General features: G+C 43.3%; 1 protein-coding gene across 6 annotated transcripts in view; it reads right to left on the bottom strand.

Moving 5' to 3' along the window:
* The window catches only part of LOC115169747 (ecto-NOX disulfide-thiol exchanger 2), a 313,601-nt gene that overhangs the window by 133,475 nt on the left and 161,914 nt on the right, over nucleotides 1–18,212 (bottom strand). For all 6 annotated transcript variants that reach the window (XM_029725675.1, XM_029725682.1, XM_029725696.1 and 3 more), the window contains one exon: nucleotides 16,106–16,249. In XM_029725675.1, the coding sequence (XP_029581535.1) occupies nucleotides 16,106–16,249 (144 nt within the window). The remainder of the gene's footprint in view (nucleotides 1–16,105; nucleotides 16,250–18,212) is intronic.

Raw genomic sequence — 18,212 nt, 5'->3', positions numbered from 1 at the left:
GGCCTTCTATGCCATCAAAAGGAACATAAAACTCAACATCCCAATTAGGATCTGGCTAAAATTACTTCAATCACTTATAGAACCCATTGCCCATTATGGTTGTGACGTCTACTCACCAACCAAGAATTCACTAAATGGGACAAACGATCAATTAAGAGACTGCTTGCTGAATTCTGCAAAAATATACGTAGTGTTAATGCGAAATCCAAACAATGAATGCAGAGCAGAATTAAGACAATACAGCTAGTTATCAAAATGCAGACAAGAGCTGTTCAATTTTATAACCACCTAAAAGGAAGCGATGCTCACACATTCCACCACAAAGCCCTCACCTACAGAGAGATGAACCTAGACAAAAGTCCCCTCAACCAGCTGGTTCTGGGGCTCTGTTCACTAACAAACAGATCCTACAAATCCCCAGGTCAGCAACACAGTTAGACCCAACCAAATTATGAGAAAGCAAAAAGTGAACTATTTGACACATCGGAAAGAATCAATCAATGCTATCTGGCCCTAAACAGAGAGTACACAGTGGCAGAATACCTGACCACTGTAACAGACTCAGTGAGCATAGCCTACCCTAGCCATTGAGAGAGGTCACTATAGGCAGACCTGGCTCTCAAGAGAAGACAGGATTTTAGCAAAATGTATAAACTCCCATATCTGTTAGGTGAAATACCATAATGTGAAGTCATAGCAGAAAGATGTGGCTCATTGCCATTAGAAAAGGGCAATCCGTGGAGCACAAACATCATTGTAAATACTACCAATACTTACGTTTATTCATCTTACCCCACCATTCGTACTACACCTATTTGCATATTGCTAAAACACTGTACATAGCTGATAATATGATGCTTGAAATGTCTATCTTTTTGAAACCTTACAACGCTTCCGGTAAGTTCTAGTAGTTTGTTATTGAATTTGTTTCTTCTCAGTTTTGTTTATTTGACTTGCTTTGGCAATGTAAACATATTTCCCATGCCAATAAAGCCCTTTGAATTGAGAGAGAGCGCACGAGACAGGAGCGAGAACCACAGGAAGAGTATCTTTTGATGTGTGTGCTGCTGTGAGCGTGGAGTTAAAAAGGGGGATTCCTGCATCACCTCTCAATGAGATGGCAGATGTGGAGAGAGAGAAAGGAGGGCAGAAAGAGACAGAGAGATGTTGAATGAGACTAAGAGCTGAGAAAGGTCTTCAACACTCACACACGTCTTCATCCGCAAACCTACAGACCATATCTCCCCTGGCTGAGAAGCATAAGACAGGGAATTCTAGAGGTACTTTACACTGTTTCAACTTTGAATATGTAATTTAGGGAGCTTCAAAAAGAGCTCATACCTAGACAGCACATCCTCCTCGGTCTGCCTCTCAGGTCAGGGGAGAAACAGACCGACTAGATTTCAACATAGCTACTTGTTGTCCTCCAGTACCTGTGTGAGACCTCCAAATGTCATCTCCAATTAGAGCTGATATCATAGTGGAGGTGACAGTGGGGCCAGCGCTGGCCCTCAGAAAGCTCTGGGCTTTGATTCAAACGAGGACACAGAGAGCCCGGGGTCTTTCCTGTTGTACTGAGACTGCAACCACAGTTTGGTCCACTTAGGCACAAAGGTAGAGATGTGAGATGCATAATTCAACAGGTCAGCCGGGAGGCCTATCAGAGAGAGAGTGTTATTCCCAGATGGCTTATCAGAGAGACTGTTATTCCTCTATTTGGATGCCGTCTCAGACAGAGGTGTAAATCGTACAGTGTGCCGCTCTCTTAATGAAGAACATTGGGATAAAATACCGTGACAACCCTTGGATTGTAAATATTGAACTGTGTGTGTGGGGGGGGGTTTGGAATGGGATATTATGTTAAGATGAAAGCCCAATCACAGAAGAACGTGGCTAAACATTGCAAACCTTTCCTTACACTCTGCTATAGAGTTTCTAGAGGACTTCTCTCCTTTTCTCTCTCTTCCTTTACTCTTTTTAAACCAAAAACAGCTGGGCTTGAGTGGTCTAATTGATACCAGTGTATCTGGTAGTGAACTGGGACTGGGTGTGTGTGTTTAATGTTGAATGGAACATAATGTACAGTACAAATATCCCAAGTGGGATTCAGATCCTCCAACAAGCCTCTTGGTACTGTGGACTACAGCCAAGCAGAGAGTGAGAGTCTTGGTACTGTGGACTACAGCCAAGCAGAGAGTGAGAGTCTTGGTACTGTGGACTACAGCCAAGCAGAGTGTGAGAGTCTTGGTACTGTGGACTACAGCCAAGCAGAGAGTGAGAGTCTTGGTACTGTGGACTACAGCCAAGCAGAGTGTGAGAGTCTTGGTACTGTGGACTACAGCCAAGCAGAGTGTGAGAGTCTTGGTACTGTGGACTACAGCCAAGCAGAGTGTGAGAGTCTTGGTACTGTGGACTACAGCCAAGCAGAGAGTGAGAGTCTTGGTACTGTGGACTACAGCCAAGCAGAGAGTGAGAGTCTTGGTACTGTGGACTACAGCCAAGCAGAGAGTGAGAGTCTTGGTACTGTGGACTACAGCCAAGCAGAGAGTGAGAGTCTTGGTACTGTGGACTACAGCCAAGCAGAGAGTGAGAGTCTTGGTACTGTGGACTACAGCCAAGCAGAGAGAGAGAGTCTTGGTACTGTGGACTACAGCCAAGCAGAGAGTGAGAGTCTTGGTACTGTGGACTACAGCCAAGCAGAGAGTGAGAGTCTTGGTACTGTGGACTACAGCCAAGCAGAGTGTGAGAGTCTTGGTACTGTGGACTACAGCCAAGCAGAGAGTGAGAGTCTTGGTACTGTGGACTACAGCCAAGCAGAGAGTGAGAGTCTTGGTACTGTGGACTACAGCCAAGCAGAGAGTGAGAGTCTTGCTACTGTGGACTACAGCCAAGCAGAGAGTGAGAGTCTTGGTACTGTGGACTACAGCCAAGCAGAGAGTGAGTCAGTCAAGACCTGAAAATGGTTGTCTAGCAATGATCAACAACCAATTTGACAGACCTTAAAGAATTTAAATAGAATAATGGGCAAATATTGCACAATCCAGGTGTGGATGTTTCTAGATACTTTAGAGTCTTTTAGATACCCAGAAAGACTGACAGCTGTAACCGCTGACAAAGGTCCTTCTACAAATTGACTCAAGGGTGTGAATACTTATGTAAATGTGATATTTCTGTATTTCATTTCCAATACATTTGCAAACATTTCTAAAAATATGTTTTCACTTTGTCATTATGGGGTATTGTGTGTAGATGGGTGAGAGGGGGAAAAACTATTGAATCCATTTTGAATTCAGGCTGTAACAAAATGTGGAATAATGGGTATGAATACTTTCTGAAGGTACTGTATATCATTCAAATATCCATTTCAATTGTGGCCGATATTGAGAGATAGAGGTGCACACTCCAGCACTGTTTTAAGCTGTAATGCATAAGAGAGGGCTGCGGGCTTGGCCTCCAGCCGGAAACGGAATGTTTTCAATTATCTATCAATCAATCATTGTAATGCATCAAACAAGACCTTCTTCAAATTCTAGGCAATTAAAGTACAGGTCATTTTCCTTTTTTCTTAAAGCTATAAGAACGAGCTGACTCAAGTAAGAAACATGGCTTTTAACCTGTGACTGATATGATCCTCTACACAGAGGCATATGAAATAATAAACAGCTTCACTTATAAAATGATTCCATACCAAGTGGTGCAGAATGTACACACTGAATATGTTTTTAATCACATCAGAAAGAATATGTCTCGCTACAACAACACTGCAGGGAGAGACAGCGTTCACTCAGAGTTGATAGCATTGACTTTCTCTCTGTGGGGCCATATTCCCCAGGCTGATAGACGGAGGGAGAAACTCATCACAGAGCTAATTGTTCATCTTTCCTCCAGTGTGTTGTGTCTGGATGGCTGAAAACACAGGCAGCCGTCTCCTCCGTTCTAGTAGAAAATACACTGTGATACGAGACCCCTGAATAGCCCCCCCCCCCCCCCCCTCAGATAAGTGACAACACACAGCAGCTAACATTAGTGATAGCCTCAGATTTAGAAAGACAGAAGTACTGAAACTACCGCCAGCTTTAGAAAGGCCAGAAGCCATTTTGTTTTGGGCTCCTCAGATACCATATGCATGTATTCAGGATGAAGAGAAGTGCTGCATGCAGCCCTGAGTCCTGGCAGTCCAGAGAGTAAGAAGAAAGCACTGATGGGTAGGGATGACCACGGTTATTTGAATATCTGAACGGAAGTTAGTATTCTAATATCTTGAGGAAAATCATATGCCTATTTTAATGAAAAGGCTTTGATCTGTGACATTTCTACACACAAGAATAAACCATGACATTTGAAATTATTAAAAAAGAAAAAAATCTTTTGAATGTAGTTTTTATGACGTGTGCATTTCATATATACAGCCATGGTGTGTGCCCCAAAAAGACATGCCGTACAGCCTACACAGGTTTTATGCATGTAGCTTGCTGGCACTAGTCACAGGCTCCATGACTAGCAACATGAAGTGGGAGATCTCTAATCAATGCAAAAAAATGGAATTAAAATTACGGCAATAAGTTAGCTAAATGAGAAACAGGTAGGCTGCGGTTTAATCTGAATGGAGTTGTTGTAGACAAGTGCGGGGAGCAAAATAGCCTTAACTAGCTAGCTTCTTTACATCGATTTGATGCAGTAAAGACAGGAACTGCCAAATGGGATGACAGACAAACTTGTAAATGCCATAGATGATCTAACGAGCGCGATCCAGTAGCTACTTTCTCCATCTCCCTCCCGTGTCACACACCACCGGCACAGCCCCTGCGCAGCAAACACGTGTCCAAGTTTATACAAAGTTATTTGAATAGTGAACTTATTTACTGATGGGACTTGGACAGGAGATGGAAGGAGAGAGACAGAAGGACGAAGAGGGGGAAAGAAGCCCCGGTACCCTGCCCTGTTAATGAATCCATCACGCGTGGAGGAAAAGCAAGGCTTGGGTCGGTGAGTTTCACATCAAAGGGATTGCCCATCTGATCAAAATGTTGCTCGAATGTTTTTTTATTTTTTAAATATGGGGCAGCGTTCGGCTGGAGTTTTCAATATGAAAGGGCCCCTGAGAGCATTGATCAGGCTGGCTTCGTCTTCCTCTGTAAACTCTACTGTACAGTACTGAATGTCTGGGTCCCAAATGGCACCCTATTCCCTATATAGTGCACTAACTTTGACTAGAGCCCTATGGGCTTTAATAAAAAATAGAGTGCACTATAAAGGAAATAGGGTGCCATTTGATGCAGTGTCCTTTAAGAATGCCGACCACATCAATATGCAGTGGATCATTGAACTGGATTTACAACGTGTCTTAAATGTAAGTTCCACACAGAGTATCTCAATTACGACCCATGAAAGACATTGGTTTATGTAGTCACACACCATGATTCCACAAGAAAATAGGAACACGGCAACTCTCATGCTCAGTTACACAAAGCTACACTAAAACACACACACACACACACACACACACACACACACACACACACACAGATGTAAATGTACTGCCGCACACATGAACGCACGCACACAATCTGCAGCATGGTCTCCAGTCTAGCACAGCTTCCCCAGCTGCAGTATGACAGTTACCTGGACTCAGTGGTGGAAAAAGTACCCAATTGTCATCCTTGAGTAAAAGTAAAGATACCTTAATAGAAAATGACTGAAGCAAGGTGTTCTGACTGACGAGCTCCCTGATGTATACTGCAGGAAAACCACAGCTTGTTATGCAGAACTCAAATACACTGAAGACGATAACGAACAGTCAATGTCACTCAGCTCTACCCACACTCCAACACGGCAGGTTAATCAACCTTGATCAAGTAGTACAATCAACTAACCAGCAATGTTCAATGTAAGCTGTGCGTGGGCGTGCAGAAGAAATATGTCTGCAGAGAATCACAAGTTTGAACTTCACTCACCTTCCTAGTTTTTCCCTTTAGTTAAACACTATCAGCATTTCCCTCTACTGTGGAAATTGTGATCGAATCAATGCAATATCAGCCACTTTCAATGCAACATATCGAAACAAAACATACTATGCAAAAGATTGGAGTAGGATTTATTGCATTGACAGGCACGACTCAGACCCATACTCTACACAGACCGGTGCGCCATAACCAATCAGCGCTGCAGTATCCCTATTATGCAAATAGACCATTGCCATATATGGATCTGTGCCATTCACTTTGAACTGGACTATGTTTACAGCATGAGTGGACGCAAGCAGATGTGCTTTATGAGATCAAAGCGAGAGCTGCATGTAGCCAGGTGTTTTGTTAAGAGCCATTTGTTCATATTCTTTGGTAATTATTCAGTTATTTGCTCAGTTATTGCTAATGTCTAGTCAACAGTAAGGGAGTGGTTGCTTCCTACAAGAGCTCCACGTGTGCATTTCTAGCCATCTTTGAAAAGCAAGTCAGGTAAAGAGCTTTTTTTTTTACATCTTAAAAGGGAAGTGTTGTATTTTGAGACAGCCTTGAATAAGCCAAGTAGCCAATAGGCAAAATATAATTTGTCTGATTCTCTGTGATAATGGTATGAGAATAGTGCATTTTATTTTGTAAAGTGGTTTCTTGCATCAAACAACGTTTTCAGTCACCTCCTCTGAAGAACAAATGAATAAACATGTTAATGTCAATCCCTAAATGTTTTTTTAGGCCTATATTGAACACCACACATTGGCTGCTACTGTAGGCTGAATGATAGAACAGTAGCCTACTTGGCCATTGTTATAACTGTAACAAAGCTGGCACAGCCTCAGTGTTCACAGTAAAAGTGCACCAGAAGTTGCACAGAATTATCGCAACGTTCAAGTTTGCCCTCAGCAGACCTGAAATTTGCTCAGTGCTGAAAATGTGTGTGTGTGTGAGATAGAGACTAGGCAACAGGATAGATAAAATCAGTAGCAGCAGCAGCACGTAATGAGTCAAGAGAGATGTGAAAAAGGGTCAATGCAGGTAGTTAAATAGTTAAGCAATAGCTACCTGGACAAACAATTTATCAGTCTTAAGGCTTGGGGGTAGACGCTGTTCAGAGTGCTATTGGTCCCAAACTCGGTCCATCTGTGCGGATTTCCGTGCGGTAGAAAACGCTCTCGACCTGCTTCACTACAGCCCCGCTGGACGTGAATGTGGGGGCGTGCTGTAGTCCAGCAACTTTGTCTTGCTGACGTTGAGTGAGAGGTTGTTGTCCTGGCACCACACTACCAGATCTCTGACGACCTCCCTGTAGGCCGTTTCATCATCCTCGGTGATCAGGTCTACCACCGTTGTGCGTCGGCAAACTTAATGATGGTGTTGGGAGTCGTGCGTGGCCACGCAGTCTTGGGTGAACAGGGAGTACAGAAGGAGACTAAGCACGCACCCCTGAAGGGCCCCTGTGTTGAGGATCTGTGTGTCGGATGTGTTGTTGCCTACCCTCACCACCTGGGTTGGCCCTTCTTTAAGTCCAGGATCCAGTTGCAGAGGGAGGTGTCTAATCCCAGGGTCCTTAGCCTAGTGATGACCCTGGGGGGGGGGGGGGGGGGGGGGGGGGGGGGGCACTGGTGTTTAACGCTGAGCTGTAGTCAATGAACAGCATTCTCACATAGCTGTTCCTTTTGTCCAGATGGGAAAGGGCAGTGTGGAATGCAATAGAGATTGCTTCATCTGTGGATCTGTTGGGGTGGTATATGAATTGGAGTGGGTCCAGGTTGTCTGAGATGATGGTGTTGATGTGAGACATGACCAGCCTTTCAAAGCATTTCATGACTACAGATGTGAGTACTACAGGGATATAGTCATTTAGACAGGTTACTTTGGCGTTCTTGGGCACAGGGATTATGGTGGTCTGCTTGAAACATGAAGGTATTACAGACTCGACCCAGGAAAGGCTGAAAATATCAGTGAAGACACTTGCCAGATGGTCAGCGCATGTTCTGAGTACGCGTCCTGAATGTTAACCTGTTTAAAGGTCTTGCTCACATCTGCTACGGAGAGCATGATCACACAGTCATACGGAACAGCTGGTGCTCTCATGCAGTGTTGCTAGCCTCAAATTAAGCAAAGACGATACTTAGCTCGTCTAATAGGCTTGCTTCTGGTTGGGGTAAGTATGTACGGTCACTGTGGGGACGACGTCGTCAATGCACTTATTAGTTAAGCCGGTGAATGATGTGGGAAACTCCTCAATGCCATTGGATAAATCCCGGAACATATTCCAGTCTGTGCTAGCAAAACAGTCCTGTAGCTTAGCATCTGCATCATCTGACCAGTTCTGTATGGAGTGCATCACTGGTACTTCCAGTTTGAGTTTTTGCTTATAAGCAGGAATCAGGAGGATAGAGTTATGGTCAGATTTGCTAAATGGAGGGCGAGGGAGAGCTTTGTATGCATGTGTGTGTGTGTGTGTGTGTGTACACCATGTAGGCTGCTAAACACCACCATGTCATATCTCCAGTCATCATAATCCTGACTGTCACTCGATGCCCTCACTGTCACAGAGACTATAATATCCAGCTGTAGGTCTGAGAAAAGTGCATAGGGCCTGGTTTAGGTAAGCCAAGACGACATTCTCTAGTATCTCGACACAGCAATACATCTCCATGTACCTCAGACACAGCTCAGTTCTGACAGGGTAAATAGCCATTCACCTGATTTATGGCCTTAAACAGCACTTCCCCTGCCAAGATTGGTATAAAGAGAGTGACCCAGGTGAACTCAAAGCCATAACTCTGAAGTTCATGCAAATGCCTCTGACATCAGTGTATGATATACGTGGAGGTCTGAGTAACGCATAGGATCTTACGTTAAGGCTGTGGTATAGTGGTCGTTACGTCAACAGAACCAGAGTAGATGATAGAAGGAAGAGACCCAGAAAAGGGCATCCGTCAGAGGGAGGCCAGTGGAGAGAGACAGGGCCTGGGTCACACACTCCATCGGCGCCAGTAGCAATGACAAACCGACCTCAGCAGATCCACTAGGCTGTGTGAAAAGCTCCTGGCAACAGATACTGTATTGTTTCAGGGCTTTCACCATAAAAACACTCCAAACCTAACAAGCACATCGAAAAATCACGCCTTTTCAAACCCAGCAGACATGCTGTTCTCGAAGAGATTGTATGGAGAGAGCTGCTGATCTTTAGAGAACATAGTAGATTATTAAGAGAGAAACTGTGCTCTTTTAGAGAAAGTAGAAGATCTAATCAGAGAAAACTGCAGATCTTTTAGAGAAAGCAGAAGACCCAATCAAAGAAAACAGCAGGTCTTTTAGAGAAAGTAGAAGCTCAAAGCAGACGGCTGATCCCAGAGCAGGTCTGGGTTTGGTCCTAAACGGTCTGACAGCCATCTGTCTGGGATGACTCACACACAGCCAGTTAGGCTACACTTTTATTCACAAACTAAAATACACCCTCACACACAGTACAGAACAGTCCTTCTGGCTCTAAATGTCTCCTCTTCATCTTCTCCCAGGTTGCATTCTGCCAGGCTGTCCAATGACGAGCTGAGCTCAGCCACCCAAGGTGCCACATTAGTAGCTCATTACAGCAAAGCAGCCAGGGAGAGACACTGAACACGTGTGTAGAGCACTAACATACAGGAATGAAGACACAGCTGTGAACCTTTGCTCTCTGCTACCCTTCACACCCACAAGTCTGTGAGCTGCCACTCTTCGTTTTCTGTCTCAATACCAGGAGAACAGTCATCTGGTGTATCATTCTACTGCACTTACCATCCACACCCTGGGAATCAATAGCATTTTATTCAGCACAGCTCTGCTAGCACTCGCTAAAGGTTAATGAAGGTGGGATTGGTTTGGAGAAGGCTAACCATTCTCTCTGCTTTTTGCAGTGTCAGTGACTTTCTTTTCACACATTTACATTTTAAGGATTTTATTAATTGCACAAATATGACAGTGAATAAAATATTCCTATCACATTACTATCAACATGCTGTTTAAAAGGCCTGAGATAGACATGGGTTTGGAGTAGTATGTTTTTGCTTCACTTCAATATTCTTACATATTTTTTTTATGTACCCTTTCTTTCCCCATTTTCATGATGTTCAATTGGTAGTTACAGTCTTGTCCCATCGCTGCAACTCCCTTACGGACTCAGGAGAGTCGAAGGTCATGCGTCCTCTGAAAAACGACCCCGCCAAGCAGCACTGCTTCTTGACACACCGCTCGCTTAACCCGGAAGCCAGCAGCACCAATGTGTCAGTGTGCATGCGCCCGGCCCGCCACAGGAGTTACTAGAGCGCGATGGGACAAAGACATCCCGGCTGGCCAAACCCTCCCCTAACGACGCTGGGCCAATTGTGCGCTGCCTCATGGGTCTCCCAGTCGCGGACGGCTGATGGAACCCAGGTCTGTTGTGACGCATGAAGAACTGCGACGCAGTGCCTTAGACCGCTGCTCCACTCAGGAGGCCCTCAATTCAATATTGGTGTCAGGGCAACAGCCGTGTTACAGTACGGTAGGCCAGTGTTCCCCAACTGGCGGCCCGTCTGTTCCAAATTAAAATATTTTGTCTTGCCCATTCACCCTCTGAATGGCACACATACACAGCCCATGTCTCAAGGCTTAAAAATCCTTCTTTAACCTGTCTCCTCCCCTTCATCTACACTGCTGGATGTGGATTTAAGAGGTGACATCAATAAGGGATCATAGCTTTCACCTGGTCAGTCTATGTAATGGAAAGGCGGTTCCTAAAGTGATCGTAAACAAACGTAAGTCAGGTTTCAAATTATTAGGTTTTAGTCAAATATTATATCTGTTTGGGCTAACAAATGATTTGTAGTTATGTTCCGGCCCCCTGAACAGCCACTGTAAAAAATGATCTAGTTCAAGATGCCTGCTGTAGGTGGTTGTAACTCATTCAACACAACCTGAGGGTTTCAGCATCAATCTACAATGTAACACAGAAACAACACGTCTCCAACAGTTGGATTTATCCCAGGTCAAAAGGTACTCCCCATAACAGGAAGCCTGAGAGTAACGGTCTAGCAGCGAAATGATGTCACTTCCCTAAAAATACAGTAGGTGTCCTACAATTCACCTGAAAGAATGAAAGCGCATGAATTGGCGGGAGACAGCTGAGTGGATTGTGGAGAGCTGAGTGCATGCATTCTGGAGATAGCCTATAGGTGTGTCCATCTTCACCACACACACACGCCATTTCTCTCCTGTTCTATTGGTTTTAATATCAACTTTCTTTCGTTGTCCCGAAGCCAAATACACAATCCTAGTCAGCCCATCGTAGTTGTTGCATCTTTAGATTCCCCCTTTTCTAAGATTTTCATCTCAGTTAGAAACATGTGTGTTATTTCATAGTTGTGACGTCTTCATTATTATTCTACAAGGTAGAAAATAGTAAAAATAAAGAAAAACTCTTGAACCAGTCGGTGTGTCCAAACTTTGGACTGGTACTGTATGTGTTAGAAAAATTTCTCAAATGGCTGGTAAATTAAAATCTTCCCGGTCACGTTGTCCGGCACTACATTTCTTTAACGGAAACCCTGACACACACACACACACACACACACACACACACACACACACACACACTGACACACACACTTGCTCAAGGGCATATGTCACCTAGTCAGTTTGGGGATTTGAACCAGCAACCGAAACGCTCTTAACTAAGAGGCTACCTGCTGCCTGGTTACATACGCTGCTGCTCTGTTTATCATCTATCCTAATTACCTAGTCACTTTACCCCTACCTACAAGTACCTCTACTTCATACCCCTGCACATTGACTCGGTACTGGTACTCCTTGTATAAAGTCTTATTTTATTGTGTTACTATTTCATTATTTATTTTTCTTGATTTTTAACTCTGTATTGTTGGGAAAAGGGTCTTAAGTAAGCATTTCATGGTGAAATCTACAACGGCGCATGTTACAACATGCTATACAGTATTTTTGTAAAAAAAATGTATTTCACCTTTATTTAACCAGGTAGGCCAGTTGAGAACAAGTTCTCATTTACAACTGCGACCTGGCCAAGATAAAGCAAAGTATAAGTTGGCCTACACAATCTTGGCCATCCCCCACAGCTATATAGTACAAGTAGGCCTAAAGCATCTTGTCCATACCTCACAGCTATACAGTACAAGTAGGCCTATACCATCTTGGCCATCCCCCACAGCTATATAGTACAAGTAAGCCTATATCATCTTGGCCATACCTCACAGCTATACAGTACAAGTAGGCCTATACCATATTGGCCATCCCCCACAGCTATATAGTACAAGTAGGCCTATACCATCTTGGCCATCCCCCACAGCTATACAGTACAAGTAGGCCTATACCATCTTGGTCTTTGGTTGGTTATATAAAGACAGCATCAAGAAAAGCCATGTAGCATGGCACGCTGTGGCTAAGCTTATGTGATGTTTAAAAGCCAGATTTCCTTACCATGGACGAATGCATCCTCAACTTTACAAGGCAAAGCTATATACAAATTTTAGCGAGTTTGCTAATGAAAGCAGGCTAATGTGCTGAAATATTCACTGACTCCATTCCACCAGGCCCAAGGCAAAGACATAATGACTCCATTCTACCAGGCCCAAGGCAAAGACATAATGACTCCATTCTACCAGGCCCAAGACATAATGACTCCAATCTACCAGGCCCAAGACATAATGACTCCATTCTACCAGGCCCAAGACATAATGACTCCATTCTACCAGGCCCAAGACGTAATGACTCCATGCTACCAGGCCTAAGACAAAGACATAATGACTCCATTCTACCAGGCCCAAGACAAAGACATAATGACTCCATTCTACCAGGCCCAAGACAAAGACATAATGACTCCATTCTACCAGGCCCAAGACAAAGACATAATGACTCCATTCTACCAGGCCCAAGACAAAGACATAATGACTCCATTCTACCAGGCCCAAGACAAAGACATAATGACTCCATTCTACCAGGCCCAAGACAAAGACATAATGACTCCATTCTACCAGGCCCAAGACGTAATGACTCCATTCTACCAGGCCCAAGACGTAATGACTCCATTCTACCAGGCCCAAGACGTAATGACTCCATTCTACCAGGCCCAAGACGTAATGACTCCATTCTACCAGGCCCAAGACGTAATGACTCCATTCTACCAGGCCCAAGACGTAATGACTCCATTCTACCAGGCCCAAGACAAAGACATAATGACTCCATTCTACCAGGCCCAAGACGTAATGACTCCATTCTACCAGGCCCAAGACAAAGACATAATGAATTAACTCTGCATTTCCTTTCATACCGTCCTAAATAGGACACCATAAGCCAACATTGTGTTGGGTATTCTCTAACAAAGTGTTGAGTTGGCAGGATTCCCTTTGCACTTTTTAACTTTCCAGGTTTTCCCAGGGTTGACTTATTAATACAATGTCGTCATAAAAACTACAAATATTTAGTTATTGCATGAATTACAAGGTGTTGAGCGGGCATGAATTCAGTTTTTCCCAGCTGTTGGGCTATTAATACAGTGTCAAAGCCATTAAAACTAAAAAGACAGTTGCAGTGTCTGTTAAGTCAAAAGGACACCCATTACTAATGTAAACTACCACTTCTGCTGCTGTTTGAGACATTTAGAAGTTTAGTGGTTTAAACTTTACTACATGGAATAAACATCCTTTAAACATCACTGTTTGCGTCTTGGGAACGGTGATGCTGAGTGTGCATGTTCCTGCGTCTAACCAGATGAATATATCCATTAGAATTCCTTAACGAGGGCAAATCCACATGGCTGCTAATTAGTCCGTGCTCCATCTTCTCAGAGAGCTGGAGGACTGGACTGGTTCTTGTGATGCTAGAGAACATTAAAGCCACTAAATGTACCCAGCTCCAGATGCAGCAGATTGTCCCCATTTAACAGGCTTTCCATTAGGGAGCAGATTAATGTAACACAGCAATAATAGATATAATGGCAGTGTTCTGAAAGGCTGAGGGACCCCGGCGCTGTACTTAACGGTAAGTCATCATTATCTAATGTTCTGTTGCTAAGCAGGTGCACGTAGACAGAGCCACTCTTGAGGGTTTGTAAGGTGTGACTCACGTCTAAACCAGGGCACAGCATGAGGCTTTAACGTGATGTTGTTAAAAACACCATACTTTGATTAGTCACCATCTTTTATCCATCTCTAAGACACTGTAAAACAATGAGTGCTCTCTCCCCTCCAAAGGGAAATAGTGTATTAGATTTGTGTGCAGTGTCTTTGATCTAAAGTTCTCTGACTAGCTTTCATCTGAGCAGTGACATTACACACTCTCTTAAACAAACATGTTCTCACAAACCCAGTCAGACTGACATGTCATATACTAAGAAACGTTTTATTTACGTACACCCAATCAGCCTACTATTTAGAACACAATTACGGATATTCGGACACGGCCATTCACACAGGTTTTCACAATGACGAGCACTTACATGTGAGCCAATATTTTATTGTGTGTCTCTCTGTGCGTATATCTACAGGACAAGACTGACACTCTATCCAAGGTTTATTGGTCATTCACCCTTTCAATAGGCTACATTGATCCAAGAGAGCTTTTCGAGGTCTGTAATTGAGAAAACTGTCCCATAAATGACCATAAGATCTCATCCCCCGTTCACGGTTTCTTTCTCCGTCTTCGTAAGTAAAACTTCTAGGGTCAAGTTAACCTGTCAGTGAATTATACCATGAACGCCTGAACATGTACTGACATGCAACACACTAGAGAGCATATGCTGAGGCAAGACAGCAATGAAGTGTGTTAATTCTCCTCAGGTTATCTGTCGCTCTAGTCAATTTCAGTGCAACTGTTCAGAGACTAACATTGTTCTGCACAAACACCATGTTTATTAAATACACATCGAACATGTCCTTATGTACCTCCAATCTAAACCTACTCAAGGTCTTCATGTCTAGCTCTGGGTTGGTAACGAAGCAGAATAATTCATAATAATATTAATTAGTGAGAACTGAAACTCAAGAGAAAGGGTCATTTATTGAAAATTGTGCACAAAGACGAATGGAAAAGAGAGGTTTATTAACACTGACAATTAATCCTGACCAATTAAGGTCAGCAAGACAGCAGAAAACACACAGCAACACCTGTCTTAAGGACCTTCTCATTCTACTTGTCATTATGCAATTAATTAGGCACAGCCACTGATTAAAACTAGGCCTCATTTAGTAATGAAAAAGTCATGGACACACAAATGAATGCGGGGGCACACGCACGCATACACACTTCCTCTCAGCACATTACTCTCCGTGCAACAGATCACTCCATGAGAGATGCCTGAAGGCATTTCTGAGCATTGATTGGCAGGTGCTGTAGGCATGGTAACAGCCAGGCTAAGGTGTGAGAGCTGCAATCCCAGCAGACCACAACCCTGCAGCTTTAGACAGACGGCCCTGACCTCCACAGGACTAACTGGCAATACGGCCCTCAGGATGGAAAACATGACATTTTACCAAGTTCACCTCACTTTAAATGACTCTCCCAGTCTCATAGTATAAAATGCATAGGTACCACTGATGTACACCTCCATTTTAAAAGTATTTTATTGTATCTGGAGGAAGAGCTGTGTAGTGTTATGTACTTCTTATATACTGCAGTAATATGACAGTACTATACTGCCCTACCAAGCAAAAAGGCAGTAACTGCTCATTTGGTCAAAAACTAGTTAATGTCATTTTTGCTACATTAAATACATGCTTAATCATGTGGACCAGTATCCTGCCTCTATTGTATTGTGTTTGAGAAAATGGGGGTCATGTTTGCATTAACTGCATAAAGTTACTGTGAAACCAAGGTAAGTAAAAGCAATTTCTCTCAGTTTCACGCTATGAGCAGTTACTGCCTTTTTGCTTGGTAGGAAAGTATAGTACCTGGAGGCAGAGCTGTGTAGTGTTATGTACTTCTTACATACTGCAGTAATATGACAGTACTATAGTACCTGGAGGCAGAGCTGTGTAGTGTTATGTACTTCCTATAAAATGCAGTACTATGACAGTACTATAGTACCTGGAGGCAGAGCTGTGTAGTGTTATGTACTTCTTATATACTGCAGTAATATGACAGTACTATAGTACCTGGAGGCAGGCTGGGTCTCTTCCTCTTAATGCTCTTCTCAGCTCCGTTCTCCAGGGGACAGTCTGACACCAGCGGCACGTTTGAGTTGCTGAACTGCAGGGGTTCGTTGTTGGAGGATGGGTCAAAGGACAACGGGTTCAGTCCTGAAACACAACAGAAACACAACAAACAGCCATGTTCAATCAGATGGACCGTAGATCTATAAACCACAACAGAAACACAACAAGCAGCCATGTTCAACCAGATGGACCGTAGATATATAAACCACAACAGAAACACAACAAGCAGCCATGTTCAACCAGATGGACCGTAGATATATAAACCACAACAGAAACACAACAAGCAGCCATGTTCAACCAGATGGACCGTAGATCTATAAACCACAACAAGCAGCCATGTTAAACCAGATGGACCATAGATCTATAAACCACAACAGAAACACAACAAGCAGCCATGTTCAACCAGATGGACCATAGATCTATAAACCACAACAGAAACACAACAAGCAGCCATGTTCAACCAGATGGACCATAGATCTATAAACCACAACAGAAACACAACAAGCAGTCATGTTCAACCAGATGGACCATAGATCTAATTTAGCGGTTTCATTTCTATCCCAGTATATTTCTGTCCTGAGGAACCAAGATAGGATTAAACACAAAGACCCCTGCTAGTTATGAACCCACCACACACTCTTCATAGAAGTCTATTATCTAAAGTGACTACCATTAGTTATGAACCCACCACACACTCTTCATAGAAGTCTATTATCTAAAGTGACTACCATTAGTTATGAACCCACCACACACTCTTCATAGAAGTATATTATCTAAAGTGACTACCATTAGTTATGAACCCACCACACACTCTTCATAGAAGTCTATTATCTAAAGTGACTACCATTAGTTATGAACCCACCACACACTCTTCATAGAAGTCTATTATCTAAAGTGACTACCATTAGTTATGAACCCACCACACACTCTTCATAGAAGTCTATTATCTAAAGTGACTACAGGCTCCAAAATAGCAATGAGCCAATATGTCCAAAAACTCCAAGCAGACAGTCCCTTCCTATAACCAGTCCTTCTATTCCACCCACAGATGGGTAGTGTCTTCCAGAGCAGCCTTTAAAGTACGGGTCGATGTGGCGTCGTGACGTGTCAGACTAAACTTAGAATTATTTCATGAATTGGCCAAGTGCAACTGTGCTCTCTGCTTAGCGGTGGTGTCTCTGCTCGGTCTGGCAGCTGCGCCAGTGGGAGGGAGAAGCCCATGTGCTTCGTGGTTTACCAGATATTTTCCCTGCAATTTTATTGAAGATCCCTCCGCGACCCACACGCTGCAGCGTTGTTGTTCAGCAGCAGATGCTTGTCATTCCCACAGGCCATCAGTCACCGCTTTCATCAAATGGACTCAAGTTAGCCACCAGTTCTGACTGAGCTCAAACGTCATGAAACGCAAATACAGCTCTGAGTTGGTTTCATCCAAACTTTGAGAAATAACGAGGAGAGCACACAATGTGTTTTGTGCTTATGAGTCTCTCAAAACACATTAAAACAACACGTCCTGACAAAACATCCACAGCATGCATGACGGTAAACCCAGGGAGTTCTTTCAGAACAGGACAGAATGCTGCAGGAAACAGTGCTTCCACTGTGGAAAGTAAGTCAGCTAGCAAGGCATTGTTGTCATTGTATAACAGGTGATGAGCAGAAATAAGGGAGTACTATCTCATAGTAGATGGGAGTATTCCTTTCAAACAACCCTCTTGAACACAGCTAATAGCTAGCTACTGCAACCCTAAGTAACAGTACAATAATGTAGGCCTACTGTACAGCTTACTGTAGAAATTACTGTTGAAAACAAGTCTAGGTTGGAACTGTGCTGTTTAAATACAAGTGGAATAAACAGATTGAAATATATTGGGAGTATATATAGTGGAATAAACAGATTGAAATATATTGGGAGTATATATAGTGGAATAAACAGATTGAAATATATTGGGAGTATATATAGTGGAATAAACAGATTGAAATATATTGGGAGTATATAGTGGAATAAACAGATTGAAATATATTGGGAGTATATATAGTGGAATAA

Source organism: Salmo trutta, chromosome 3, assembly GCF_901001165.1.
Source record: "Salmo trutta chromosome 3, fSalTru1.1, whole genome shotgun sequence".
Taxonomy (NCBI): domain Eukaryota; kingdom Metazoa; phylum Chordata; class Actinopteri; order Salmoniformes; family Salmonidae; genus Salmo; species Salmo trutta.
This window is presented reverse-complemented; position numbering and strand designations above follow the sequence as displayed.